The sequence below is a fragment of the Equus asinus genome, chromosome 22 (genome assembly GCF_041296235.1).
Source record: "Equus asinus isolate D_3611 breed Donkey chromosome 22, EquAss-T2T_v2, whole genome shotgun sequence".
Taxonomy (NCBI): domain Eukaryota; kingdom Metazoa; phylum Chordata; class Mammalia; order Perissodactyla; family Equidae; genus Equus; species Equus asinus.
Window position 1 is genome coordinate 32208127 of NC_091811.1, and position 13398 is coordinate 32221524.

Consider the following 13398-nt stretch of genomic DNA (forward strand, 5'->3'; position numbering starts at 1 on the left):
AACTGTGAACTAACATCTGCCACCAATCTTCCTCTTTTTGCTGAGGAAATCTGGCCCTGAGCTAACATCCATTCCCATCTTCCTCTACTTTATATGTGGGATGCCTACCACAACATGGCTTGCCAAGCAGTGCCATGTCCACACCCAGGATCCGAACCGGGGAACCCTGGGCCACCAAAGTGGAATGTGCGAATTTAACCACTGCGCCACCAGGCCAGCCCCTATTTACTGTTTATTTTTGAAAGATTGACATTTTATTAGTAACTTGATTTGGTCATTTTACTAGACCTTTCCAATTGATCTGAACAAAGGTGTAGATCTGTTTACAAACTAGCACCCATCCTTCCAGCTCGCTCTCACACACAGCACAAATATACTAAAACAAACTATGGGAAACCCCTCCAGATGCCTGTTGACTGATTACATATACCTTTCTTTCACTCCTCTTCTTTTTATTTTCCAATACTGAAAATGAAATCAAATGCTTATGTATTTGATTTGGCTTTCTCCCCCCTGCAAAGTGGCTTGTCATTCCTCGCTGGCACACTCCCACATCAATTGCCAAGGTAGGACCCTCAAACCCTATTCCCTGCTTGAGTGTTTCAGATATAAGAAAAAGATCTACCTTCATCTTCATCCTCCAGTTGGGCTTTAGCCTCCCTTGAATACATGGCTCTTCGGAGAGTTTTCCTCTCTAAAGTTGTTTGGTCGGCTTCCATATCCTGCAGTAAACATTGTGCTATCATTCAAGGAGCTCGTGGCCACAGGTAGGTTTTGACTTACCTATCAGCGACCCCCATGTACCAAGCGTTCGGTACCTTTACCAGTCTCAGCGTTCTGCTCATCCTAGAGATCCACAGCTCCTGTCATAGGAGCAGTTTGGAGGCGATGGCTGAGGTTTGTAGGCAGTGCTTCAGAGCTCAAAGGTGTAGGGCAGTAAGAAGCCAGGAAAAGTAGTAACAATGTGATGGAGATGACCCCAGGGGTGGGGGGACACCTCCTCTAGTCTCATCACTGCTCCTTGTTTTATTTTTATGTCACTTTCAGATACCCCCTGTCATTTCCCTAACTAAAGATTTATTTACGTTAATAAGTACCTTACTTTAAAAATGCACGTAGTTTTAGGCTGGTTGAAGTGCTGCCAGTCATCCACTACTCTTATGAGTTATTAAATCAGAATGAGTTTCTTTAGCATCTCGCTAAGGGAGCTGCACGAAAGAAATGGACTTTGAGAGGAATGGAAGGAAGGTAGGTAACTTTGAAGCCACTGGGAAAGGTGAGTACTTAGGTGCCTAGCAATTTAGGAGAAAGCCCTAGTATGGGAAATACGCAGAAAGAGAAGAGAAAGGTGCCAAAAACAAACTTTGCGAATTTTTAACCGTTGCTCCAGACTTGTCCTGTGCTCAAGAAAAGGAGAAGCAGTTTGTTTTTGGCCCTCCTCTTCTTCCAACACCCCTGCCCCCTTGGCCTCAGAGTTGGAGTAGCAGTATCAGTGCAGTTACATTGTGAGTTAAATCAGCTTCTGCAGGACAGTCTGGGAAACTAACCATATGCCTGTTTCTGCAGGGAAATGAATTCTGAGTTCCAAACAACTGACCCACAAACTTCTGGAAGCTATGGAAAATGGGGGGCTTCCTGTATATGCTGATACAGAAAAAATTTAAAATCATTGTTTGACTCTAACATCAATAAACCAATAAACCTTTGGTGATTAGTCTCTAGGTAGTGATCTTGTTCTTTTGTTTTTTTTCTTTTGGCCTCATACAACACGTGTGATTTAGACTTGCTATTCTAGAAGTCTCTATTGTTTCCAGATTCTTGTTTAAAAAAAGAGTAAAGTGAAAGAGTCTCTTGAATAGTACTTTTTCAGAGACAATTTCACATTAACTCTTAATTTTGCCTATGGTTATGAAGACCAATACTTGTACATGAGATTTGATAAAACATAGAACTAAAGAGGATTCCTAGCCTCTGTGTATAGTGTAATGGAATGAAATGAACCTGCACATTGACAAATGGAAGGATTTGGTTCTTGTTCAACCCTCCACGTTCTGTGAGCAAACGATTTTTTTAAAAAAAATCTTTAAAGTCATATTTTTTTACGAGTAAATGCTCAGATTAAGCTGAAAGGTTAAATATTTTAAGTTGTGTTGATATTTGGATTAAGTAAATACAAATTTAGTTTCATTTACCCAATAAATATTTACTGAACGCCTGCTATGGGTTGAGTCAAGGTGAAAGCTGGGGAGGAAATGCCAAATGATGCTAGCTTATTATGCTTAATAACATTATGAAGATAATGCTTGATGCAATCCAAGTTAGGATTTTTAATAATATTTAAATCAGTTAAAAAATTAAAATCCTTCTCCTTCTTGTAGCTTTCATTTCTTTCCTTTTAACATATTCTTTCCTGTTTACCCCTTAACCTTTAAACCAACAGTTCTGTCTAAAGCCCTGCCACAGGATGTTTTGTGGGTACTCTAGTTTCACCTTCCTTCTCTGCTTGCGTGATCTCTTCTGGTTCTAGGTCAGCCTTTTCCAACCTTGGCACTATTGACATTTTGGGCCAGAAAATTCTTTATTTTGAGGGCTGTCCTGTGCATTGTAGGATGTTTAGCAGCATCCCTGTCTTCTACTCAGAGATGCCACTAGCACCTCTGCCCTCCGGTTGTGACAACCAAAAATGTCTCTAGATGTTGCCAAATGTCCCCTAGAAGGGAAAATTAGCCCTGGTTGAGAACCAGTGCTCCAGGAAAACACCTGAGCCTGACATATAACAAATTAAACAAGAAGCTGTTCCTACAAAAACGTCCCCAAAGTGTTCCAGTGGTCATGCCCCACGGTGTGACTGTCTCTGGCTTCAGATGAATTCAGTAACCTCCCTCCATCCAAGGTAAGGATTCTGGACAGGTGCATGGTTCACTCGGCTTCTAATGGCCACCATTCCACCTCACAACTGGATTCTCCCTGTCCACACCCTAACTTGCTCCATATCTCCCTCAGCTGATTTACAACCCTGTAATGTGTCTTTAATTACAGAGCCATGCTATCTCAAGTGATCACTTCATTTCTAAATACAACTTAATGGACTTTCTTCCTGGCTTGATTAACAGTCAGTATTACTAAAAGATCAAGCCAACAGCTCTCTCTTTTTTTTTTCTTCCAGATCTTCTTTCCAAAGTAAACCATAAATGGTCCCACTCCTTAAGCTTACGTCAGGTTCTTTTGTCCCTGGCATCTAGATCACTGAAAAAATGTCATTTGGAGCCATCCCCAGTAAGTTCTTAATCAAGCTTCTCGCAGTATAATTCCTAAGTGGGCACTTGCTGGTTGCACTTTGTAATATTTTTGACAAATATCCGCATTTCAATAGTTCTGTGATTCGTCGTATTCTACTTAAAGATTGTTACATTTATCTTTTATGTGGTGCTTTTGAGATCTTTGGCAAATCCACAGAAGCCAAAGGAATCCCAGGGTTTGTCTGACTTCTTTTCTTCTGTCTATTGATACATAGATATCCATGTCCAGCTAGTAGGACTTCTTATTCTACATGCTGCAGAACTTTAGGCAAGTTATGCAAGTTCCTTAGGATCTCTGATCCTCAGTTTTCTCATCTGTAGAAGTGAGATCATATTTTCTTTGCTTATTTCTTGTATTTTCTTTGCTTATTTCCGGGATTTTGTAGGAATTAAATGAGATAGTGTAAAAAAGACTTTGTGGACTTTAACAACTATACAAATATAAAATTTTGTTATTTCCTTCTGATCCACCTTCCTTCACCCCCAACCCTATCCCAGACATGCTTTACAACTTTATCCACAGCTCACAGCTCTTCCTTCTTTCTAAACTATCTTGGATTTTGTTTTGCCCATGACCCTCCATTTGTAGGTGGTGAGTGAAAATACTCTCATATTACAGATAAGAAAAATAAGATATACATAAGGAAAAATAAGATACAATGAGGAAACACCATGCAAGTAGTTTAAGTTTTAAACACATATATAATTGCAATATGGCTCAAATTCAAATAAAAATCCTCTAAAGACCCCACAACACTTCATCCAAAAGATATCATTAGAATTTGATAATTTCAAAGTAGCCTATTCATTAACAATATAAATATAGAATTATTTTGGATTTCAGATGAGGACCATTATCACACATTAAATGGTAATATTTCTTTAAAAGCATTTTTAGTAATTACACAGTATGTTTCTGACTCTTTTGACCTGGACCATGAACTCTTCTGAACTATGAGCAATTACCTTTTCTAATTCTTGATCTTGCCGATTCATAAGTGTTTTCCAGTGTTCATAAAGCTCAACGTCTTTTGTTTGAATGTCCTTCAAAGTCCCTTCTCTTAGGACAGTTCCATCTTTCATGGCTATGATCTAAGGAAAGGACATATTCGCAGAACTGTGACAAAAAGCCTTAATTGGACAAATGAAATACCTTTATCTCAGAAAGCATTTATTAACGTCCCTATTTTGCATATGACTGTAATATAAAAATTAATAAAAGTTCTTTTAAATGCTTACCCAGTCAGCATGTGTTAGATACTGTAATTTGTGGGTCACTAGAACGAGTGTCCTTTTGTCATCTTGGAGAAATTTTAAAATCCCTTCCTGCATCAAGTGATCACTCAAGTGAATGTCCAGGGCAGAGAACGGATCATCCTGCAACCAGCAAAATGGAGAGGTGATAAAAATTTTCTAGACTCTTTATTGTAACTCAATTCCTCTAGAAAGTAGATATACTAATAACTAAGGGCAAATTATCCCTCAAATCCAATTTATGATAAACAGACCCTGAATAACTTTAAATTGTTGAAAAGAGATATTAAATTAAAATGAAACTTTTATTTTCTTTTTCACCTTAAAAATAATTTAGAAAGTAAATAACAATATTCGAAGTGGTTTGAATTCTTATGTATAGAATCTTCAAGTTCAAAAACTGACATTACTCAACAACCCATAACAATAAACCAAAACAAAGAATGAAATGATAATTGTAGTAGTTGAATTTTAGATACTAAAAATAGGCTTAGACTCCAGACCAAGATGGCAACATAAGAGGCTCTGAATTTCCCGCCTATCAGCATTGAACGTACAGCTACACAACAAGCAAGTCCCTCTGAAAGAAATCCAGAAACTGGTTGAGTGACTCCTACACTTTGGGGGACAGAGAAAACATCCACATCAAAATAGGTAGGAAAGGCTGAAACGCACTCTCACCATAAACCGCGTCCCCAGCACAGGACCACACAATCAAGAAGGAACCCCCAACTCTCAGCATCTCCCTGAGGGGCAAAGGGTTTGGACCCAATGTCTAGCACCCCAACTTTTAAGGCTGCCAACCAAGGGACTGGCTCCCAAATCACCTAGCTCTGAAAGTCAACAGGGCTTTTGTTCACTGAGTCCCTAAGACTACAGCAAACAAAGAAGCAGTTGTCAGCAGACTTTACCACTGCTGTTGCCCCAGGCCTCAGTGCACAGGTAGCAGGCAAAAAATGCCCATCTCCCAGTCTCTTCCTGAAGGAATTTGACGTATACTTTACAAGTTGCTGCCTGAGAGTCCAGCTTCTAATTAGCACACATCTGGGTGCTGATCTTCATCCTCTTCAGAGCCCAAAAAGCTGGTGGGCACTTCCTCCACCTTCTCTCTCCAGCTTGCTCCAACAATAAAACCAAGTGAGCATTACCTCTCTGAAAGGAGTTTATCCACCCATCTAGTGCCCCAATTTTTACAGCTGCCACCCAAAGGACAGGCCCCCAAATCACCTGGCTCTGACAGCCAATGGAGCTTGCATTTATAAGCCCCCCAGTACCATAGAAAACAAAGAAGTAGTTTTTAAACAGGCGCAAGAGCAATCTGCATGGCTATGAACTTGGGCTCTGCACAGAGGGAGCAGTCAAAAATGGCCATCTCCCAGTTTCTTGCTGGAAGGGGTTCAACTAGGGGTTTCCCAGCTACTGCCTAAGGGTCCAGCTTATAATCAGCCTGCATCTAAGTGATGACCGTGATCCTTCTCTTTGGAACACTGATGGGTCTTGGCACACATTCAACTACTGGGAGCCACTAAGAACAAAGACAGCAACCTGGACAATCACAAAGGTTGGAGAGGCAACCAGGAGCTCAGGCCAGTCTGATTGATAAGGTTCATCTCCTACACAGGTCTATCAAAACTGGGAGAGGTGGCTGTTTTATCTAAGGTGCAAAAATCAACACAGAGAATCAAGGAAAATGAAGAAACAAAGGAATGTGTTCTAAACAAAAGAACAAGGTAAATCTCCAGAAGTCAATCTTAATGAAATGGAGATAGGTGATTTACCCAATAGCTCAAAATAACTGTCTTAAAGATGCTCACCAAGTTCAGGAGAGCAATACATGAACAAAGTGAGAATTTCAACAAATAGATAGAAAACATTATGAAGTACCAAAAAGAAATAGAGCTGAAGAATACAAGAACTGAACTGAAAAATTCAGAGATAGCTATACTTATATCAGACAAAATAGACTTTAAGTCAAAAACTGTAACAAGAGACAAAGAAGATCAATACATAATGATAAAGGGTCAATCCACCAGGAAGACATAGAATTATAAATATATATGCATTCAACATCAGAGTGTCTAAATATATAAAGCAAGTGTTAACAGATCTAAAGGGAGAAATAGATAGCAAAAAGAATAATCCATAGGGATCTTCAATGCTCCACTTTCAACAATAGGTAGATCATCCAGACAGAAAATCAGTAATAAGGTAACATTGGACTTAATATTCATGGTAGACCACATGAACCTAACAGACATGTACATAACATTTCATCCAACTGCAGCAGGACACATTCTTCTCAAGTTCACATGGAACATTTTCTAGGAGGGATCATATGTTAGACCACAATACAAGTCTTAATAAATTTAAGATGACTGAAATCATATCAGGCATCTTTTCTGACCACAATGATATGAAACTAGAAATCAATCACAAGAAGAAAATTGGAAAATTCACAAATATGTAGAGATCAGACAATATGCTATGGAACAACCAATGGGTCAAAGAAGAAATCAAAAGAGAAATCAAAAAATATCTTGAGACAAATGTAAATGAAACACAATGTATCAAAACTATGGGATGCAGCAAAAGTTCTTAGAGAAGTTTCTAGCAATAAATGTCTACATTAAGAAAAAAGAAAGATCTCAAATAAACAATTCAAATTTATACCTCAAAGAATTAGAAAAAGAAGAAAAAACTAAGCTCAAAATTAGTAGAAGGAAGGAAATAACAAAGATCAGAGTGGAAGTAAATGAAATACAGACTAAAAAGACAAGACGAAACTAGGAGTTGGTTTTTTCCAAAGATAAACAAAACAGACAAACCTTTAGTTAGACTCACCAAGGGAAAAAAAGAGAGGATTCAAATAAATAAAATTATAAATGAAAGAGAAGACATTACAATGATTCCACACAAATACAAAAGGTCATGAGACTACTACAAACAATCATACACCAACAAACCAGACAACCTAGAAGAAATGAACAAATTCCTAGAAACAAACAACCCACCAAGACTGAATCATGAAGAAACAGAAAATCCAAACAGATTGATTACTAGTAAGGAGATTGAATCGGTAATCAAAAACCTCCCAACAAACAAAAGTTCAGGACCAGATGGCTTCACTGGTGAATTCTACCAAACATTTCAAGAAGAATTAATACCCATCCTTCTCAAACTCTTCCAAAAAATAGAAGAGAATGGAACACTTGCAAACTCATTTTGTAAGGCCAGCATTACCCTGATACCAAAACCAGAGAAATTACTATGAGAAAAAAAACTACAGGCCAATATCCCTGATGAACATGGATGCAAAAATCCTCAACAAAATATTAGCAAGCCGAATTCAACAATACATTAAAAGGATCTTACACCATGATCAAGTGGGATTTATTCTGGGGATGCAAGGTTCAACATCCACAAATCAATCCATGTGATATACCACATTAACAAAATGAAGGATAAAAATCATACGATCATCTCAATTGATGCAGAAAAAGCATATGACAAAATTCAACATCAATTCATGATAAAAGCTTTCAATAAAGTAGGTATAAAGAGAATGTACCTCAACACAATAAAGGTCATATATGACAAGCCCACAGCTAACATACTCAATGGTGAAAAGTTAAAAGCTTTCCCTGTAAGATCAGGAGCAAGACAAGGATGCCCATTCTCACCACTTTTATTCAACATAATACTAGAAGTCCTAGCCAGAGCAATTAGGCAAGAAAAAGAAATAAAAGACATGCAGATCAGTAAGGAAGAACTAAAACTATCTTCGTTTGCAGATGACGTGATATTATATAAAGAAAATCTAAAGCTATACCAAAAAAACGGTTAGAACTGAGAAATTCTGTAAAGTTTAGAATACAAAATCAATATACAAAAATTAGTTGCATTTCTATACACCAATAACAATCAGAAATAGAAATTAATAAAACAAGCCCATTTAAATTTGCATCAAAAAGAATGAAATACCTAGGAATAAATTTAACCAAAGACATGAAAGATCTTTACACTAAAACCTATAAGATATTGGTGAAAGAAACTGAAAAAGACACAAATAATTGGAAAAATATTACATGCTCATGGGTTGGAAGAATTAATATAGTTAAAATGTCCATAACCCAAAGCAATCTACAGATTCAGTGCAATGCTTATCAAAATTCCAATGGCAGTGGCTGGCCCAGTGGCATAGTGGTTAAGTTCATGAGTTCTGCTTTGGCAGGCTAGGGTTTGCTGGTTCAGATCCCGGGTGCAGACCTATGCACAGTTTATCCAGTCGTGCTGTGGCAGGGATCCCACATACAAAATAGGAAAGATGGGCACAGATGCTAGCTCAGGGCTAATCTTCCTCAAAGAAAGAAAGAAAATCCACTGGCATTTTTTTCACAGAAATAGAGAAAACAATCATAAAATTTGTAATGGAACCACAAAGGAACCCAAATAGCCAAAGCAATCTTGAGAAAGAAGAACAACGCTGGAGGCATCACACTTCCTGATTTCAAACTGTATTACAAAGTTGTTGCAATCAAAACACTATTTTAGTGGCATAAAAACAGACATATAGATCAATAGAACAGAATAGAGAGCCCAGAAATAAATCCATGCACATATGGTTGACTAATTTACAACAAACGAGCCAAGAATATGCAATGTGGAAAGCACAGTCTCTTCAATAAGTGGTGTTGGGAAAACTGGACAGCCACATGCAAAAGGATAAGCCTGGACTCCTATTTTACACCATACACAAAAGTCAACTCAAAATGGATTAAAGACATGAATGTAAAACCTGAAAACATAAAAATCCTAGAAGAAAACTTAGTGGATAAGCTCCTTAGCATTGGTCTTGGAAATGATCTTTTGGATTTGATATCAAAAGCAAAGGCAACAAAAGCAAAAATAAACAAGTGAGATTACATCAAACTAAAAAGCTTCTACACAGCAAAGGAACTCAACAACAAAATGAAAAGGCAACCTACGGAATGGGGGAAAATATTTGTAAATCATTTATCTGATAAGCAGTTAACAGCCAAAATAAATAACTCATATAACTCAATAGCAAAAACATTTGATTTAAAAAATGGGCAGATGATTTGAATAGACATTTTTCCAAAGAAGACATACAAATGGCCAACAGGTACATGAAAAAGTCCTGAATATCACTAATCATCTAGGAAATACAAATCAAAACCACCATGAAATATCAACTCACACCGGTGAGAATGGCTATTATCAAAAATTACAAGAAATAACCAGTCTTCACGAGAATGTGGAGAAAAGAAAACTCTTGTGCACTGTTGATAGGAATGTAATCTGGTGCAGCCACTATGGAAAATAGTATGGCGTTTCCACAAAAATTTAAAAATAGAACAACCATATGATCCAACAATTCCACGTCTGACTTCTGGGCATTTATCCAAAAGAAACAAAATCATTGTCTCAAAGAGATACCCGTACTCCCATGTCTATTGCAGCACTGTGTACGATAGCTAAGGTATGGAAGCTACCTAAGTGTCTATCAGCAGATAAGTGGATAAAGAAAATGTCATATATATATGTATATATATATATATATATATATATACACACACACACACAATGGAATATTATTCAGCCATAAAAAGAAAGAAATCCTGCCCTTTGCAGCAACATGGATAGACCTTGAGGGCATTATGCTAAGTGAAATAAGGCAGGGAAAGACAAACACCGTATGATCTCACCAAATGTGGAATCAAATCAAAACAAAGCACAACAAAACTGAAGTCATAGATACAGAGAACAGATTGGTGGTCACCAGAAGTAGGGGGTGGGGGGGTGGGGAAAATGAGTGAAGGTGTCAAAAGGTACAAATTTTCAGTTGTAAGATAAATATGTCCCGAGGATGTGATGTACAGCTCCATGACTATAGCTAATACTACTGTTTGTACACTTGAATGTAGCTAAGAGAGTAGATCTCTGGCACCGGGCAATTTTTCGAACTCAATCACTTCATTTGTAAAATGGGGATAATAAAGATACCTGTCAGAGAGCACAGAGGATTGCTGCAAAGATCAAATAAAATAATGTAAGTGTCTCTGCAAAGTGTTTTAAAAGTGTTATCTTATTATTATTTTCTTATGAATAAAGGTAGCGGACTAATACTGTGCTATTCCCTTTAAAGCATCACAGTGAGAGTTTAGCGACTTTTAGGAATCTCTTAATAAGGAAGAGCATGGTGGTTAAGAACACAAGCTTTGGAACCAGACCACCCGAGTTTGTCTCCTTGCTTCACTATTACTAGCTGTGTGACCTTGGATAAATTATCCCCCAAAGCTTCAGTATCCTCAACTATAAATAGTAGTAATAATAACAACAATGCCAAACTTAATAGGGTTATTGTGAGAACTGAGTGAGCTAGTGTGTAAAGTATTTAGAATCAAGCCTAGGTCACAGACAGCCCCTGAAAATGGTTGCTATCACTTATATAACATGGCCTCATTAGGGGGCATCTTGGCATTATAGTCAAATGTAACCTTTCATATAACTTAATAAAAATCTAGGTTTGATGGACTGGGAATCATTCCTCAAGATTCAGTTTGTATCTTAACATTTTGAGGAGATACTTCCTTTAAAGAATGCACGATAACTGACAAATTGCTACTTCAATGAATGGTCAATTCTTCATTTTCAAGAATATATTATTTTTTTATATACATATATTCACTTCTTACTAATATATTCTTTCTTATATTCAACTACTATGTTTAAGTAGTATATTATTGAATGGATAAATTCTGGAAATAACTTCTTATAAATATATTCACCGATACAGCACATTTGTAGGTGCTGTAAAGCTTCAAAAATGACTAATGTACTTGATACATAATTAAGATGTTTTCATTTGCCTTTGATATTGTGTAAAGGCTACTGTGATAAAGTTTAATTACAGCAAAATGTAAAACCATTCAAGCAATTATTCGTATAAATAAGATCCTTAAAGATAGGAGCAATGTCTTTTTCTTCTTTGTGTCCTTTGCCCGGTACAGAAGATGGTACTGAGGATGTTCACTAAATATTGGCGGATGGAAAGGAGGAAGGAAGGCTGGAAGGAAGGAAGAAAGGAAGGGAAGGAGGGAGGGGGGAAATAACGCAGAAAAATCTTAGCCACAGCCTAAGCTGCATACCACTAGAATGCAGCACAGTGCTCACTTACCCCATGTCCGCTAAGAGTGTATTTTCCCACCCTTCTTTCTTTGTCAACAAATACAAATAAGATCTATGATCCTGTCCAGTTGAACCAGCACCATCCACACTTCATTAAGAATCCTTGTGATTAAGAAATTCATATAAGCCACCATTGAGGACACCTCAGTCTCTTGGACACCAGTCTGGATTCCTCCAACTCTCAACTTCACATGCTCATCTGATTTGTGAAGATTTGTTTCCCCTAAATTTTCTATGATTTCACAAGTTAAACCACCTTTCCTTAAGTTCCTTGACTTGTGTCTTTGAAGACTCATTTGTCCAGAGGGAAAAAGAAAATAGAAATAAAAGGAAAGGCCATATTCTTACCAACAAGACAATGTTGGTATTTTGATAGAGAGCTCGTGCCACACAGATTCTTTGCCTCTGACCTCCACTCAGGTTGATGCCCTAGAGAAGAAATATCCATAAACATCCACTTTTTCCATCCCTTTTAAAATAGAAACTTCTCTAAAAAGATGTTAAATTAATGGTAATTTATTAATTAAATTGTGACAACGTTGGTAAGATAAAATGAAATGTGTCTACTGGTCAATACTTGAATTATATTAAGGCAATTCTTGATGGATAACATTAATTCTTCTTTCACTCTGATAGGGAGCTCTGCTGCAGGAAAGAATTAACATGCACCCTCAGTGAGTGCTGAAGACTGCAGGCAATTGCAAAATTGTTACTAGTTTCTTGAATTGTGTCTGTAGTTTACTTAACATATACCTCTTAAATTTGAAATTACAAGTTATGTTCAACAGAATTATACAGCAATATTCTTTACTAATCAAGTACTAATTATAAATTTTTTAAAAATTAGTATTTATTGAGTACTCAGTACGTGCCAGGCTTGTGTGAATGGCCTTATTTCTCTTATTTCTCACGGCAGTTCCAAAAGGTAGGTATTGTTGTCCTTTTTTACACATGTAGAAACCAAGGCTCAGAGAAGTTAAGCTCATGCTCTTAAACACTATACTATGCTGCAATAAAGAATAGTCATTAACAGCGCTGACTACAGACTCAGACCAATTGGAGCTGCACCAGTAACTCGTGACCGGGCAAGTCCTTCAGCCTCTCTCAGCCTTAGTTTTCTCAGCTGCAATATGCAGATAACAATAACACCCACACAACAGGTTTGCTGCAAAAGTGGACAATACGTATAAAGGCTATCGCCCAGTACTTGACACCTAGAAGGGTTAAAAATTCTAGCCAAAGTTGTTATAAAGATTACATACAGGTATAAATATTTTTCAGTGGTCGGAATAGTATGACGTCAATGTTTATACGTATAAAGAAAAAAGAACACTTTTTAACAAGAATAAATAGATGTCGACAAGACTGGAAGTTGTCGGAAGCGATCCCAGCTTCCAGATCAATCTAAAGTCAACTCCAAGTAGCTAGAAATACATTTGATCAAAGGCAGGGACTGCTTTATTCTCCTTGAGAACTCTTGAGTGACTAGCAAAATGTTGTCTATGGTGGTTACTCAGCAAATACTTAAGGGAGAGTAGCATCAAAGAGCTCCTGTGCTCCTGTTTCTGGAACTTGTCACCAGGAAAATAATTTCTAAATTCTCAGATTTCATTATGCTCCCTTAAAGGTTAAACAC

The 13398-nt window shown here is 37.3% G+C and overlaps 1 protein-coding gene across 15 annotated transcripts in view; it reads right to left on the reverse strand.

Moving 5' to 3' along the window:
• ABCC9 (ATP binding cassette subfamily C member 9) overlaps positions 1 to 13398 on the reverse strand; it is a 123483-nt gene that overhangs the window by 40169 nt on the left and 69916 nt on the right. For all 15 annotated transcript variants that reach the window (XM_014832427.3, XM_070493959.1, XM_070493961.1 and 12 more), the window contains 4 exons: positions 12111 to 12191; positions 4539 to 4676; positions 4266 to 4391; positions 626 to 722 (listed from right to left, as the gene is read on the reverse strand). In XM_014832427.3, coding sequence (XP_014687913.1) covers positions 626 to 722; positions 4266 to 4391; positions 4539 to 4676; positions 12111 to 12191 — 442 coding nt within the window. The remainder of the gene's footprint in view (positions 1 to 625; positions 723 to 4265; positions 4392 to 4538; positions 4677 to 12110; positions 12192 to 13398) is intronic.